Raw genomic sequence first — 17,309 nt, 5'->3', positions numbered from 1 at the left:
TGTCCTAGAAAGGCTACCATGTGGGTCTACTTATGCGTTACTCGCACAATGAAAAGTGTGCGGGGAAACGTTTTGGCCCCACAAATTGGATGAAGGTTCCGTGGAAAAATAAGCTTCTTCAAAGCAAGTTTCCGCTTTGTTTTAAACACAGCAGACTTTGTAGGCAAAACAGCATCCAATTGACAGCTTTCCCATCTACCTTCCTCGTTCTTCAAAGCTTTGCCTCTGGCTCCTCCTTACCCAGTTGGCACCCAGCATTCCAGAAGGGCTGAGGGTTGTAATTACTGGAGTCCACGCGATAGGAGGAAGGGTAGATTCGCGATAGCTGGTGTTGGTTGAAGCGCAGATACTGGGCCGGCTTTTGCTGGAGGATCTGGTGAGCTTTCGTTTCGCTGAAAGAGGAGACTTGCCAACTGGAAGAGACTGGAACAAAGGCGGGGAGAGTGCATTGCCTTTTTTAGTTATTTAACAAATACGACCGGCATCCACTGATGTTTCTGTCTTCGGATCACAAGGGACTACATATTTGCATTGCATTTCCTTTACACTAAAATGAATGCGGTGGAATAACATAACAACAATGTAAATTATACTTGTTACATAATTCTGCCACAGCAGACAGTGATGAATAACATAATTTTGGGTGGAAGATGAGCTGCAGCAGAACAGAAGCAGGGCTGTGTGTGATGAATACAGAGTGGAACAGAAACTGAGGCCTTCTTCCCCGTCCCTGCTTCTAGGCAAAGGTGCACGGGACTGCAGTGTATACCTGCAAGGTTACCCCCAGTTTCTCTTCTTATTTCGTCTTTATAGCAGACCACCTACCTTCAGATTCTACGTCATGGATCCCAACGGATTTAGTGTATTTCACCAGGTCGGAGAGCGCTCGGGATAATTTCATGGTTTTCTTCTGTCGGTTTGTTCTATGGGAACAAAGCACATTGCGCTCGTCAGTTCCGATCCAGGGGGGTTGGGGAATTAAGAGAACAGAGATCCTCAGCAGCGACAAGAAACAAGCAAACAAAGGACTGGAGGAGAAGGCAACGTGTGTAGCAGTTGATGAAACAATAGGTACCCATGGAAATAGAACACAAAATGCTGTCATTGTCAAATCAACTCTAAGCTGTTCTGATTAAACTTTAGCACCAAACAGCACCTGAGACTTTCCGCACACAAAATCATGTGCTCTATCGCTCAGCTACAGGTGCTCATAATGGGTGTTTGAAGAGCTACTATGCACCAATTCAGTTCATCTGGCTCAGTACGGTCTACTCTGACTGGGAATGACCACAAGCAGGTATACTCTGTGTCTGGAGTTTTGCAGATGAGGCAGTTGGTGTGCATTTGCACAAACCAGTCCACTTCAATCATGGATAGGGATGTTGGAGAAACAGGAATGGAAATTGCCAATATTCGTTCCTTCGCCCTAGGTCCAGAATGGAAATCAATCCCGCAAATACAATCAGTATTTGCTGCTGCTGTGGCTTTCAATCTGCAAACGATATGTAATTGATTATGTCCCCCTGCCCTCCATTTGCGTTGTGTTTCCTTTGCACTGAAATTAATGGAGTGGAGCAAAATAATGGCGACGGGAGGAAATTTAACGTCACAAAGCAATTGTTCTGTCATGGCTAGCATTTGCAGTTTGCTAGATGGATCGATTCCCCCCTCTTCCTGTTCCAGGAGTTCTCCCATTTGACACCCCAAGCCAATTTTGGGGTGCACATGGCTTCCACTCTTGGGACTCACAAGTTGAATCCCAGTCAATGTAACTTGCATAACCACTCATATAATTCCTCCACAGCAGATAGCACGAGAAATGATGTAGTTCTGAGTGGGAGATGAAGTGCAGTGAAAGGGAAACTGTGCTCTGTGTGAGAAATGCAGGGCAGAAGGAGAAAGGATACCTTCTCACATCTCTAGCTATGAAGCACATGCAGGGCCGGCCCTTGCATGAGGTAGTTGGCAGATTCTGGGGGAAGGGAATGGTGGCGAGGTGTCGCAAGATAGAGCTGTGTATGCCTAAATTAGCCTGATGCTCTGCGGGATGGTAGAAGTCCATGTCCCATCACCAAGGCTGAAGTAAGTGTCAACTATCAATCTGGTCAGCTTCTGGATGAGGAACAGGGTGAGGTGGCCCCATGTTGTCTTTCACCAGAGGCAGCAAAACATCTTGGATCAGCCCTGAGTGAGTAGGTAGGTGGATTATCTGGACTCCGGAGATTTAATCACAGATTGGAATAAAGAAAAGCATGGTGGAACTCCATCTTGCCCAGATACTTCATCTGGTTGCAGCTCAAGCGACAAAAACACCAACTTTGCATACAGAAAGTCCCAGGTTCAAACCCCGCCCGCCTCCCCCCTAGCATCTTCAGGTAAGGCTAGGAGTGGGAAAGACCTCTGCCTGAACACTGGAAAGCCACTGACGGTGTAAACCAGGGTTTCCTGAACTTGGGTCTCCAGCTGTTTCTGGACTACAACTCCCACCATCCCTAGCTAGCAAGACCAATGGTCAGGGGTGATGGGAATTGTAGTCCGAAAACAACTGGAGATCCAAGTTTGGGAAAGGCTAGTGTAAGCAATAGAGACCTAGATGGACCAATGGTCTGACTGGGGATAAGGCAGCATTCTGGAGCTCTGTGGTGGAACATTGGTTGTGTATGCAGAAGGTTCCAAGTCCAGGTCCAGCATCTCCAGGTGGAGCTGGGAAGCACCCTTTTCTTAAACCCTGCCAGTCAGTGTGGATAATGCTGAGTTAGATGAACCAATGGTCTTACTCAGTTTAAGGCCTCTTCAGATTTTCCTCCAGACCAGACCAGGCATAGGCAAACTCGGCCCTCCAGAAGTTTTGGGACTATAATTCCCATCATCCCTGACCACTGGTCCTATCAGCTAGGGATGATGGGAGTTGTAGTCCCAAAACATCTGGAGGGTTGAGTTTGCCTATGCCTGCTCCAGACCATCCTCCACCCTTCAGGTATGGCAGGAGGATGTGCTTAGCTGGTAGTGAGTTAAATGCTCTTTGCTCATGTGGAAAGTCATGTTTTACTCTCGATGCTCCAGACTTGAGCTCTGTCTCAGAAAATCCTGAGCTTTCCCCCCCTAGGTCTGTATGTTTTAAAAATTATCTGCAGTCACAAGGCCTACAAACATCTCTCTCTCTCACACACACACACACATCCCGCCCTAAACCCATTCCATTTCACTGTCTCTGTCCCATCCGGTTAGACTTGATCAAGAAACCAGTCCATTTAGGCAAAGTCGTTCTGCACATGTATCTGTTCAAAGAAAGGGCATTGCCACTTACTTGCTGTAATGTACCGAGCCTCTGGCTAAGTTCCCTTGACAGTCAAGGTCATCCTCACCCTCTTCCAGACTTGATGCCCTTTTCAGTTTGCTTCCTTTTTTCTGCACCAATTGGGGAGACACATCCAGAGTTAAAGCAAGTCACAGGTGACATTTGCATATATCCATGCAGGCCCAGGTGTGGATACAGAGGCCCATCTTATCAAATGGAAACATACCACAAGGCATAGGTAACTCCTCAGAGAGACTGTGCTTCGGGGAGAGAATCCTTCCAGTGCGAGTGCCGTTTGCCTACACGGCCATATGGCAACCACCATATATAAGAGAGAGGCATTGGAAAGCTTGAGGGGGCCCCAAGTTTGAAGAAGTACAAAAATATTCAGGAGGAAGAGCGCCCTGAGAGGAAGATCTCCACCCCACCCTCAAAGCCACCCAATGAGGACTGAGCATGCTCAGTGGGCCTGGAATGCCAACTGGCTGTTGTAGGGAGGGGGTTGGAATGGAGTATCCTGGAAATGGGCATGTCCCAAACCCTGTACAGCAGCACTCCCTCACTGCAACATTTTGTGGTAGGTTCCACTGGTTATTAGTAAGAGAGCTGGAAGGCAGCATGATGAAGGCACGATTTCCTCCTAGTGTACACCCAGGGAAGAGGCACACTTCATGCTTGCGGTATCTACTTTCTGTTTTACTAGGCCAACATGAGTCACCAACTGGAGCGAGGTGTAAAAGGCATTCGATTAGAATGAAAGAACAGGGTCCTTGCATTCTGATAGCAAGTTCAAACTAGCACTGGCAACATTGTGGTTCAACTTGAACTTGCAAAGAATCGATCTTTTGGTGTGTTGAAACTCTTTGCCCATTGATATAAGGCACTGTATTGTTTTCAGAGCCTGATAAAAACCTTTTTTTTCTTCCAGCGAGCCTATTCAGGCATGTAATTTTAGTGTGGATTTTTGACATCTGATTTTAGTGCGTCTATTTTTTATTTTTTAAAAATAAGAATAATAATTAGTTTATAATATAAATGTTGTCATGTAATTTACTTTATTGGTATTTTAACTGAATGGTTTAGTGCAAGCTATTTAGAGCTATTTTGTTCTGGTATATAAAATTGTGTTGGAGAAAAGAAAAAGAAAAAGGCTAGGGCAGAGATGTGTATTTTCTTCTTATGAAACACTCTAAAACACAGCGCACACTGAAACTGCTGTAACAACGAGCAACAGATAACATTAACAATAACAGTATTTGTGGAGACAATTACCCTAACATTGGCCCTATTTGCATTTCATAGAATCATAGATCAGTCTTGAATCATGGAGTTGGAAGAGTCCTGAGGATCATCTAGTGCAAACCCCCTTGCGATGCAGGAATATGCAGCTGTCCCTTACAGGAAGTGAATCTGCAGCATTGGTGTTATTGGCAGCACACTCTAACTGACTGCTTCCAAAGATTCCTGGCAACTGTGGTTTGCTAATGTTGCTGAGAGTCGTTAGGAGCACCCTATTCTCCTCCAAGAGTGGTTTAATCCTCCCAGGAAACTGTAGGAATCTGTATGGGCCTATGGCCGTAATAAATTATTATTATTATTATTATTATTATTATTATTACTGTAGGAATCAGAGCCAGCCCAAGACATTTCGGCACCTGAAGTGGATTCCCACCACCAGGGAAGAAGAGCTGAGGTAATATCTACATCAGGAACAAGGTGGGAAGAAAGCTCTGCATCAGGCTGTGGTGTCTTGTGGATCTTGCTGCCTGACGCAGTTGCCTCACCTTGCCCTGTGAGTGGGCCAGCCCTACTAGTAACTGTAGGGGAGGATAGGTGTCTCAACTCTCAGCGCCTTCAACAAACTACAGTTCCCAGGATTATTTGGGGGAAAATATGGCTGCTTAAAGTGATAGGGTACTACACTGCCGGTAGGGTCATAGTTTGTACTAGTTTGTACAACCCCTTTGGATGTTTCCATGCAGCTGCCCCCCAAGCTCCCCTGCTTTCATGTGGGGCAAATTTCAAAAGGGACAAACAGGGAGCCCATCATGTTTCTTATGTGATCCCTGATTGCCTGGGGGCACTCTGGGAAGGGGAAAAAATGGCACCACAGCAGCACCAAAAAAAATGGCAACATTTGCGCCTCAAAACCTTTCCCATAAAAATGTAAGCGGTTCTCAGAACTTTATCTCTCTCCCCTCCGGGCAAAAATAAACATGGAGGGGGGAACACTCAGCACAGCCCTGCTCTTAAATGTAGCTTTTGAGGTCCACATTGGTGTTACTTTAGAATGTGCATCAGTCTCATGTCAGTTTCAATCTAAAGAAAGGGTGCTTAAGAGAAAATGAAGGGTGCAGCCTTGACAACCATGACAGGCTGCATAGCACTGTGACGTCATATTCACTATGTGATCCCTTACTGGTTGCCCCTTTCTGTTCTAAATTTTTAAATGGCTTGGATGTTTGGACTTTTTCAGGGAAAGCAGGATAATTTGTGTCTATTCCTATGAATAAATGAATAACCTTGCGCTTGGAAAAACTCCCCATCAGCGATCGGTTGTGGCGTTTGTTGATGACAGCATCCTCCCCGGATTCCACATCCTCCTCATGTTTGTTCTACAATAGCAAAGAAGGACAACATGCAAGACTGTCAATGACAAGACGGACTGACAGGAAGGCAGGTGGACAGCCTGACAGATGTACACAGAATACACTGTTTTAAACATCCTTGCATAGCATTTCAGACTTTCCGATGCTTCCTGGTACCAGAGTACGAAAGTGCCATTTCATTAAGTAGCATGTCTCCTACAGAAAGAATACCTCCCTAGTCATCTTTTAACATATATTTTTTCTTTTTTGGGGGGAAAAAAGTAGAATGCTTTTTTATTCTACCTTTCCTTTAGGAAGCTCAGGGCAGTTTATACCAGCTTTTTATCCTCACAACAACCCTGTATGGCATCAACTGGGCAAAAGCTACAGCGCCTAGCAAACACCAGAAATTGGTACAAGCACAAATCAGTAGCAAATCTGGATACTTGCTAGGACAAGCACAAAAGAAGCAGAGACAAATTTTAACACTAATAACATCACTAATAATATATAAATCACTAATAATGATCAGTACAAACCGAGATTAACAACAGAGTCTAAATACTGTTGTCTTTGCTGACATCTGTAGAAAACTCTGGTGGGTTTTTTTGAGTTGCTAATGCAAAGATCCTTGCTTGTAACAGTGTTGTTGTGATCTGCCAAGAAATAGGAATTCACGAGGAACCCATGATGTTCCAGAAATTTCTGGACTACAATCCCTTCAGTCCCCAACTATTTGGCTATGTTTGCTGGTGGTAGTGATGGGAGTTGGAGTCCAGCAAAAGTTTCCAGAGGGCCACAGGTTCCCGTAAGTCCTGTTTTAAATATATGTCAGCAAAACCTCTGCAATGCATTTTGCATACAACAGCTTTCCTGAAGCCCCCGGCGGCTGGTTAAAAGCTCTGGGAAAGAGACCAGGAGCACTTATGAGTTGAGCTGTTCTGAGTGTGGAAGGCTTAGTACATCTTTAGAAACAACACATTATGAAATTTACACATACACGAGTCCAGGGGACAGGGGGTGTGGAATTAAAAAAGGAGAGATATTTTCATATGAAACCTCCTGGTTATTAAAAAGTACTTCATTTTATTATGGAAAACAAGATCGCTGGCACTGTGTAAGGGAGGCAGAAATCACCTCTGTGCCTTTTATGCTCTAGTCACCTCATGCCAGCAACCAATGGAAGCTCCGCGCCTCTCAGAAATCTCACTCACCTGGCCTCCTCATTAACTGTGCGCATTCGGCTATGGAAGCCAGAGTCATTAATAAACAATTTGGAAAGAAAGCTAATAAAAATCCAACAAAGTAAGCTACTAAAGACTGCGTTCTCAGCCCTCCCCATTTCCATTTCTAAAGCTTGCCACGTTGCATTATTCATTTCGGGTGACAGATTATCCCCTGGATGGAATGGGTGCCATTAAAGTGGGGAGGGAGATAAACAACCTGGTGCTAATCAAAACATCATTATTGAAGATACAGAGAGAGAAAGAGCTCTACCCTAAATGGACATCAGTGGGAAGAAATGTGTTCCTGCATCTTCATAAACAATGAAAAGAGCTAAGAGGAAATCAGTACGAGATGAGGCATTACTCAGCTGTTCTGCCTTCTTAACAATAGCCACCAAGAATCAGGTCAGGGAATAATACTAGCAAGCCTGCTTCAGATTGACCCAGGGAGCAGGCAGGGCCCATTCCTAGGAGGCCTAGCGGAAGGAAAGCCTACACGCAAGGACTACACAGCGTAACTTAAAAAGAAAAAAGAAGAAATCTGCTATGCAAATAGCCACCCTCTTAAGAATGGTAGCCCATATGCTTTAGCCTTCAGGGCCAGAATAGCTACTCATCCCTCCCTGTCTCTCAGAGTGGAAATTAACTGGAGGCCAGTTATTTATTTATGACATTTATTTCTCAGCTTTCCTTCCAAGAAGTCCAGGGCAGCATACATAGTCTCTCTCCTCCCCTATTCTTATCCTAGTCAGGCAGAGAAACAGTGACTGTCCTAAGTATCATGTCTGAGTGGAGATTGGGACCTGGGTCTCCCCAGTCCTAGCCAGACACTCTAACAACTAGGCTTTCCAAGGCAAGGAGAAGGTATCCTCTTCTCTTGAATGTGGCCCATGACCCTAAGAGATTCCACCTCTCTCTTTCTGCAGGGGGAAAGAGAGCTTAAACACTAACGCTTTGGATCCAACTAATGAGATGTGCCAGCTTTATTGGGTCTCTGATCTAGCTACTACACACCGGTACCCCAACTTGCAACCTTACACCCAGTTGCTTGGGAGCCCAGGCCATTTAAAAACAGTACTCAGTATCCCTAGGAAATGTTTCGGAAGATTTGCATCAATTAAGTTCATGTGATTGGGCAGAGGGGACACTCTAAAGCAGGAATAGGGAACCAGTGACCCTCCAGATGTTTGCTGGACTGCAATGGCTACCATCATCCTTGAGCATCAGCCCCGCTGGCTGAAACTGATGGGAGCAAAAGCATCACCTGGAGGACCAGCTTTCGTAGCCCTGCTTTAAAAGGACAGCAAGTTTCCATCGTTATAATTGATAGACTAAGCAACCAGAGCTTTAGTTGATTCATAGGAAGGGGACAATTTTCATCACGGAGAGGAAATTTCTCATGTAAATTAAAGGCAGCAAATTAAGGGCATGTTTTGGGAGGGGGTTGGAATACTGAGTGCGAGTGCGGTGCTGTGCATAAGTCGGTAGAACAGCCTTTGGCAACCTGACAAGCCGTTTTCCACTACAACCAAATTGGTTTTCTGCTAAACATTTGTCTCCTAGCATTCCTTGGATGCAAAAGGTGACTATGACCTGGCTGCCTTTCACCAAGTCTGTGTGGAACTCTGCTGGCCAGTTGTAGTGTTAAGAGATGCAGTTCTTTTGCAACTCTGATGTAGATTTGTTTTTTGCATATGCAGGTCACCCCAGTGTGTGGCTCCTGGTGTGCGGTAGGCAATTGATTCTGCGCATGACACAATGGTAGGTTTCTTAACACTTCAGGCGGAAGACTTCAGCTTCCATCCCCAACATCTTCTGGTAAGGCTGGGAGTGTTCCCAAACTGAAACCATGGAGGAGAGCAGCTGTCCACCAGGGTAGACAATACTTAGCTGGATGGACCAATGGCCTGACCTGGTAAATGCCAGCTTTCTTTGTTCTACTTTAGCCATCAATTTGCACCTGAGCCACTATTTCAACCTAGAATCTTGGGGTTCTAGTTTTGTTTTCAAAAAGTTGCTCATATAAGCCTCTCAATCCCTGGTGTCATGAGCAGACTAGGGATGGGAAGGCTAAGGTGCTGACCTTTAAAGCCCTAAACGGCCTCGGTCCAGTATATCTGAAGAAGCATCTCCACCCCCATCATTCTGCCCGGACACTGAGGTCCAGCGCCGAGGGCCTTCTGGCGGTTCCCTCGCTGCGAGAAGCCAAGTTACAAGGAACAAGGCAGAGGGCCTTCTTGGTAGTGGCACTCACCCTTTGGAACGCCCTCCCACCAGATGTCAAAGAGAAAAACCACTACCAGATTTTTAGAAGACATCTGAAGGCAGCCCTGTTTAGGGAAGCTTTTAATGTTTCATAGGTTATTGTATTTTAATATTCTGTTGGAAGCCGCCCAGATTGGCTGGAGAAACCCAGCCAGATGGGCAGGGTATAAAAAATAGATTATTGTTATTATTATTATTATTATTATTATTATTATTATTATTATTATTATTATTAGTGTCCATGCTCCCACAATGCTCACCAGATGACCCCTGGCATTTTGTTTATTTTTATTTATTGCATTTTGTACCCCACCTTTTTCTCCAAGGTTCTCCTCTTCCCCAGATTATCCTCACAACAACCCTGTGAGGTAGGTTAGGCTGAGAGGCAGTGACTGGCCCCAAGGTCAACCAGTGAGCTTCATAGCTGAGTTGGGATATGAACCCTGGTCTCCCAAGTCCTAGTCCGGCACTCCACCCACCGCACCACACCAGCTCTGCAGCGTGAGCCTAACCTACATCACAGGGATGTTGTGAGGCCAAAAGGCAATTTATCTTACAACGTGCTCTGAAGAGAAAGCATTATCTTGTTCTCCTGGGGCTCAGAGGGAAAGAAGAAACAAGGGTCAGGTCAGGTTAAGTAGAGCCAAACAAAGCAAGACCCCAGGGGGGCCTGAGGGCTGAGAAAGGGAAGTTGTTGTCCCAGAAAAGCTTAAGAAGGTTGACAGGGCCTTCCTCCCAGTGGCTCCAGCCCTGTTCCCCAGAGATGCTGTCTGACAAGGGCCTATAGCCAACTCTGCAGCCACATGGCCTTGCGTGGCTGTGTAGCTACAGGGGAATCTGAGGATAATGGGAGGCTGGGGTGGTGGAAGAAGAGGTCTGAGAGCTATCTTCCCCCAATTGGATTTACAGAAGGGAACAAGGCAAGGATGTTATCTCTGCTACTTTTCATTCTGGTCCTAGAAGTGTTGCTTAGAGATATTAGGCAAGATGAGAGGATTGTGGCAATAAAGATTAAAAAAGAAACTAAGAGCATATGCTGATGACAATGTTAACTCTGGAAAGGCCATTGCAGGGAGCAGGAACTCTTACGGACAAACTAAATGACTTTGGTACATTAGCAGGTTTTAAGACGAACCACCAGAAATTGAAAATTTTAACAAAGAATATGACAACAGAAAACCAGAAGGTTTTGCTGGAGAAAACAGGGCTTCAAATTGGAAAAAAAAAACCTTTAATACTTGGGTATCACTATGACAAATATGAATTGTACATTGTTTCAAAATAAATATGTAAAAACATGAACTAAAGGCAATTATAATAGGTAATCGAATATATTATTCTCTCTCTCTCTCTCTCTCTCTCTCTCACACACACACACACACACACACACACACACACACACCCTGAACAGGACTTGTTCACAATAACATGTTCCTGTAACATGTCACTGAATGTCATGGGTCCCATGGTGCCAACCTGGCTGGGAACTGGGACACAGAAGGCGTAGACTCATGTTGACTTCAATACATTTTAAAATAAAAAATAAAAAATGAACAAATGCTGTGAATCAGCTCTACTGATGGAAAAAACCCCCACGCAGAATTAAATGAATGAGAGTCTTTGGGGCCCGTGAATCATAACTCCTCTAGAGGGCAGCACTCCATCACAGAGACAGCCGAGCCCCAGTGACAAAGGCAGCCAATCCTTCACCCTTCCTCTCTCCCTCGCTCTCTGTGAAATAAATCCATCAAGACTGCTGGGCTCTCCCAGAGCGGTTTGTTCACACAAGCACAAACTGCATTTGATTTGTCGTCACTCGATTACTTAGAACATGACGCCTTGCAGGTGAATTGAGTGAAGTGAATCCGCTGAAAAGCATGGCGTTTGTCTGTGCCGTTCAATTTGCAATGCTTCATACATGAAATTTAGAGCTGAGAGTGAAAACTCAAGTGTGGGAGGGGTAGAGAGAACAGATTAGGTTTGCCAGTTTCAGGGACTGGAGCTTCTTTCGAGTCTATTCCAGGTGTCTGGTTGAAATGACTGGACAACTGGAAATGGCCCAAAATCGATATGGGGCTATGGCTGAGGTTTCCTTGAACCTGTCACTTACCTAAAAAAGTAGATTGGAGATACATTTTTCTTTCTTTCACTTTCCCTCCCTCCCTCCCTCCCTCCCTCCCTCCCTCCCTCCCTTCCTTCTTAAATGACTCATAATCATAGCACTGTGAAGTTGGAAGGAACCCCAAGGGACATCTAGTCCAACCCCTTTGCAATGCAGAAATCAACACTGAAGCATCCCTGACAGATGCCCATTCAACTTCTGCTTTAAAACTTCCACTGAAGGAGAGTCCACCACCTTCTAAGGGAGCCGGTTCCACTGTCAAACAGCTTTTACCATCATGAAGTTCTTTCTAATGCTTAACCACAATCTCCTTTCTTGTCATTTGAATCCATTGGTTTGGGTCTTACTCTCTGGAGTAGCAGAAAACAAGCTGGAGCCATCCTCCCTTTGACAGCCCTTCTGATATTTGAAGATGGCTATCATATCACCTCTCTGTCCTCCAGTCCTAATCCACACCAGGGGTGATAAAAGTCATCCTTCGGTCTGCTAGAGGAGGCCTAGTGGGGCTTCTTGCAAACAATAGCATCCTAATGTGGGCTGGGCATCTGGAAGCTGCTGTTTTAATTTCCCACAACTCCCCAGGTATTGCACTGCTCCAAGGCATTGTGGGAAATGCAAATAGCAGCTCCCTCTAGAACTACCTGCCTGCCACTGACTGGAGTACAGAAAACTGATGAAAGGGGAGGCATAACTTGGGGTCCAGACCAGTAATGCTGGAGCCCCCCAGTAATTGCCTGAGGGGGGGAATGGATGAGTCTGCCCATTTTTGGTTCCCCCCAGTTTCTCATTTCTCTGATCTTCAGTTCTTTGCATTACCACCTCAGTGTGCAATTTTTAAAAAATACTCAGGGAAATTCATCGGCATTTTAGTGCAAATTTCTCCTAATACACATTTTTCTGTGTGCAATTTTGCCCAGTATATAAACATTTCTGCAAGATCTTTCCCTTAACGCAATGCATACAAATCACATTTGTATGGACACTTTACCCCAGTATATGCATTTCTGAACATACTGCAGGGCCAGATAACTGTACTGAAAAATTCTGAGCATTGCAATTTTTTTAGGGGTGGCTGTGTTTTTGTTCTCGTATTGTTTTGGAAAGTGCAGATCATAGAGGCTCACCTTTAAATGTGAAATCAATCTAATCTATCCCCCTTCCCTACCTGAGTGTCTGAACATAGACAAGCCTTTCAAGATCTCTCAAGGCAACAGCTGTTGGTAAACTCATATCTTAACAAGCCTATAAGGATTTTGATTGTGGGATTAGAAGCAATCTCCTCCAGCCCCCACCTTTCATCCAGAATTAGCTTCTTAACAGACTCAGGAAGGCTCCAGACCTCATCTCAACAGCTTATTAACTAACATCCAAGCAAATGGCAGGTGATCTTTATGCTTTGCCACTCAGGTGCAGAGATTAAAAGCAAGGACTTGGATATGCCTGGATGTTTCTCTCCCTCCTGTGCAGGCCTCCGAGACGTCAGAGAGTTATACAACTCAACTCAAGAGGCATATGGAATGTAGGCTGGCCATCAAGGGAGCAGCAGCAGAGAATATTCAGAAGCTGTAATCCACTGTGACATTCCGGGGCTTAAATTTGAGCACCGAAGCAAAAGTAATGAATGAACAAAGCCTGATTCACACACACACACCCTTTTGTTTCTCGAGTGGTAGAATGACAGCAAGATGTAAGCATGTGCAAGAATGGGCTGATATTCTACCAGTGGAACATCACAACAGGGAGAACGGCATCCAGGAATGTGAGTGAAGTGGTTCTGTTGGCAAAGGGGAACGCACTGTCCCTTCTTCAAGTGCTAAGAAATTCAGGGCTGTCTGTCGACATCCAGTTTGCTTGGGGGGAGGAAGGGGGGAGAAGGACGGTGTCTTTGTTGTTGCTGCTGCTGCTGCTGGCACCTGCCTGTCTCGAGAGACAGCAGAGTTTGCATCCAGGGTGAAGTCAAACCGCTGGAGAATCACAGCACCTGCTGTGGCTGCAGAGACAGGTAACTCATAACTGCTGCCTCCCACATTGTTTCTGCAGCGTTAGCCGCACCAAAGTGAGCTCTCTGGGATGCAAGCCTGGGCAGTGTGTATGGAGGTCCTGGGATGCCCAGACGACAAGACCTGCCTCGCAGCCTCAGTGGTCAAAAGGAAAGCAGAACAATCTGTTTGGCACCAGCTTGGCTGCAGGAGTCGCTGGAAGGAGACCCGTCTAGTCCAGCATCCTGTTTTCACAGTGGCCAACCAGATGCACATGGGAAACCCAGCAAGCAAGCAGGATTTGAGTGCAACTTCACTCTCTCCCCCCTGGCATTCATGGGCACACTGCCTCTTGACAGTGAAAGTGGAACATAGCCTTCTCTTCTATGATTTTTTCCTAATCCTCTAAGCCATCCAAATGATCTCATGCATAGATTCAGCATCCGTTCTGGCTGTGTAGAAACAAACACAATGAAAAAAATGTACTGGGCCCCCTACAGTCCCCCTCAGGGCAAGGGTAGCCAACATGGTGCCTTGCAGATGTTGTTTGACTCCAGTTCCCATAAACCTCAGCCACTATTGCTAATGGTCAGGGATAATGGGAACTGTAATATGGCATACCTGGGAGATGCCATGGTGGTTGCATAGCCTAAGGTTACCAGGTTTTTTCCAATGAATCCAGGGACACTTTAATTAATTAACCGCCTTTCGGAGCAGCCCCACCCCAATTCCTACTTGTGTGCAAGCAGGAGGGGGCAGGGATCTCTCAGGCAGCGCAATGCCTCCCTTCCCATCGGAACTGCCCCAATCCCATTCCTACTTGCGTGCAAGCAGGAGGGGGCAGGGATCCCTCAGCTGGGAAGGGAGGCTTCCCTTTGCCTAACTGAGAAATCCCTGCCCCCTCCTGCTGGCAGCCAAGCTCTGATAAGCAGCATGAAGCCTTCCTTCACAGCTGAGAGATCCCCGCCCCGCTCCTGCTTGCACACAAGTAGGAGTTGGGAGGTTGCTCTTAAAGGCAGCATGAAGCCTCCTTTCATAGCTTATTTGCTGGGGTCAGGGAAGGTGGAGGCAGCCTGGAAGTTGCATCCTAAGAGCCTCTGCACCACCATCATATGGGGAGTTCCTGAAGCCAGCCAGAGCCAACTGCTCCGGGCTGCTGAGAGGCTGCCGCTGCTGCATTTCCTGGGGACATTAGATGAAATCCGGGGACATTCCGGGGATGGAATTTGTCCGGGGACTTATTCACAAATCTGGGGACTGTCCCGGGAAACAGGGACATCTGGTAACCCTAGCCTAGCCTACCTTTTGGATTTGGGAGGATCACTGCACTTTTCTGCTGCTGTGGATTGCTTTGCAGAGAAAGAAATATTGGGTCTGGCTCACCTTGTGTTCAAAAAGCCCTCTCAGAATTATCCACCTTGTTTGTGGGCATGGATATGGGGAGGGGAGCATTTCACTGGATTTCTCAGGGTGGTGGAGAAATTCTCCAACTATTTCTGAGGGGCGAAGCACAGGCTCTTCCTATTTCTTATCTCTCTCTCTCTCTCTCTCCCCCCCCTCTCCCCCACTCCTCTTATTTGCTGCTACTGCGGCAAACTGGCTTGGTAGCCAGGTCACTGCTTTGCATTCTCCGCAATATCCTTTCTAGGTATTTGAGGGTGGGGGGTGGTAGTCATTATAACAAAAATAACATTTGAGAACATACAAAGATAATTCTGCAAAGTGGTTTTCATTTTCTATAGAGTGAGAAAAAGAAAAATGTCAGAAATTCTCGGAGGGGTCTTTATAGAAATTGTGGTTCACCTCTTGAACATGATGACAAAGACAGTGAGTCCCTGATTCAAATCCTCACCTCAGCTGCAAGTTCATAATGGGGCTGGGGAAGGACTAAAGCTCAGAGAAAGAGAGCATCTGCTTTGCATGCAGAAGGTTCAATCTCCAGTATCTCTGGTTGGGTCTGAGAAGGACTCTTGAGTGAAATCCTGGAGAGCAGCTGCCAGTCAGTGTAGACAATACTGAGCTAGGTGGACCAAGAGTCTGGCTCAGTATAAGGCCGTTTCCAATGTTCCTGTGTTGCCTTAGAAAAAGCCGTCCTACTTATGTGATATATCTTTTGCAAATGCAGATACCTTAACAAAAATACACTGGCAGCCTATAATAAAAAGCAATGAGCTCCGTTCGCACTGCATGCCAATTTCACTGTTGTTTGTTTTTTAAGCCCTTCTGATAATTAAAGGGCAGATTATCAGAAGGTCAGCCCAGAGTTAAGTGTTAACCAAAACAGAGAACAGTGGTGGTGTGTATGAAAAATCGCTCTTCATTTCCCCTGCAGGAGCTACGGACCAAGAAAACAACATCATCTGAGATCAGATTAAACATGTTGTTTTCACAGGCAGATCCCGATTGAGACACGGGAGGCAGCAATTCATTCCCCTTCTCCTTTCATTCATGAGCAGAGAGCCAGAAATGCCCTCTGAATGAAAGGTGAGCTTAGAAGCAAAAGGAAGAGGAGAGAAACAGCACAAAAGGCAGAAGGGACTTAGCCCAATTAGCCAGAGCATCTGCTCACACCACGCTCTTCCTGTGCAAGCATCTAACCTGGCCCTACAGCCGGTCCTAACTGGATAGACTATGGTGGACATTTGACCTCAATAGAATCAGAGGAAGGATTAGCACCAAGGCACGCCCCTCCAAAAAAAAAAAAAAATCAGGGCCCAAGTGTTGTATCTGTTGGGGACTGCTCTCCTTCCAAGGAAGAATAATAGAACTGTAGACTTGGAAGGAACCACCAGGGTCTTCTAGTTCAACCGGCTGCAAGACATGAATGTTTTGCCCAACACTGGGGCTTGAACCCGTGACCTTGAGATGAAGGGTCTCATGCTCTACCGACTTAGCTACCCCAGCATTACTGGCAGCTGCTTCCTCACGATGCTTCCTCAGGTTTGATTCAGAAGGCACAAAAGCCTTGCCAGCGAACTCTCTCGCACACATAGGAAGTTGCCTTCCGCAGAATCAGACCACTGGTGCATCTAGCTCAGTATTGCTTAAGCTGATGGGTGACAGCTCTCCTGAGTTCAAGAGAGCACCTGGAGATGCTACAGACTGAACCTGGTGTCTTTTGTATGCAAAGCAGATCCTCTTCCACCCAGCTATGGCCCTCCTCCCTGAACTTGGCTTCTTGGAACCCAGTTGCATCTGCTTTTCATTTTAGAAAAAATCCCGAGGCGTGGATGGCAGCCATAAATTGCTAATAATGGTGGCCTCTTTGAAATGCTCTCCCCATTTCCCTCTCCTACCCCCAGGCAAACACACTCAACAGCTTCTGATCAAGCCAGCAGCAGTTGCTGTCTCGGAAACAAACAGATATTAAATAGTTTAGCACAGTGGGGATAAAAAAAGAAGAGCAACAACAACAGAACACCAGTTCTCTTTGCATCAGTGTCCTTCGCGCAACTGGTGGTATGAGAGCAGGCACATGCAAACATATACAAGGGGATGGGCAACCTGGGCAGACAATAAATATTTGTCATGATTAACAGAGAAGCCAATGACTGACCCATTAGTGCTCAAGCTCAATTGTCCTCGCGGAGGAAAAAGCCAGAGCGGTGATCAGTCAGGATTAACTGTGTTATTAGGGATCAGCCACTAGGCAGCTTGCTTCCACACGATTCTGTATTTGCACTTGATGCGGCACACGGCAGTCCCGCTTGTGACATATTGGGGGAGATGGGGACAGGCGGTGTCTCGCCTCCTGAGGCATTTATGGGGCAGGTCTCCAGGTTGCAATCCAGCAACCCTACCTCAGAGCGTACAGTCTCAGTCCAAAGGATT

The 17,309-nt window shown here is 46.1% G+C and overlaps 1 protein-coding gene across 1 annotated transcript in view; it reads right to left on the bottom strand.

Annotated features, from left to right (window-relative positions):
• PLCH2 (phospholipase C eta 2) overlaps nt 1-17,309 on the bottom strand; it is a 118,985-nt gene that overhangs the window by 38,604 nt on the left and 63,072 nt on the right. Inside the window, exons 12-15 of the mRNA XM_083513372.1 lie at nt 5,821-5,913; nt 3,308-3,408; nt 826-923; nt 241-423 (exon numbers count right to left, since the gene is read on the bottom strand). Coding sequence (XP_083369498.1) covers nt 241-423; nt 826-923; nt 3,308-3,408; nt 5,821-5,913 — 475 coding nt within the window. The remainder of the gene's footprint in view (nt 1-240; nt 424-825; nt 924-3,307; nt 3,409-5,820; nt 5,914-17,309) is intronic.

This window comes from Podarcis liolepis (assembly GCF_965112155.1).
Source record: "Podarcis liolepis genome assembly, chromosome: 7".
NCBI classification, from domain to species: Eukaryota; Metazoa; Chordata; class Lepidosauria; order Squamata; family Lacertidae; genus Podarcis; species Podarcis liolepis.
This window is presented reverse-complemented; position numbering and strand designations above follow the sequence as displayed.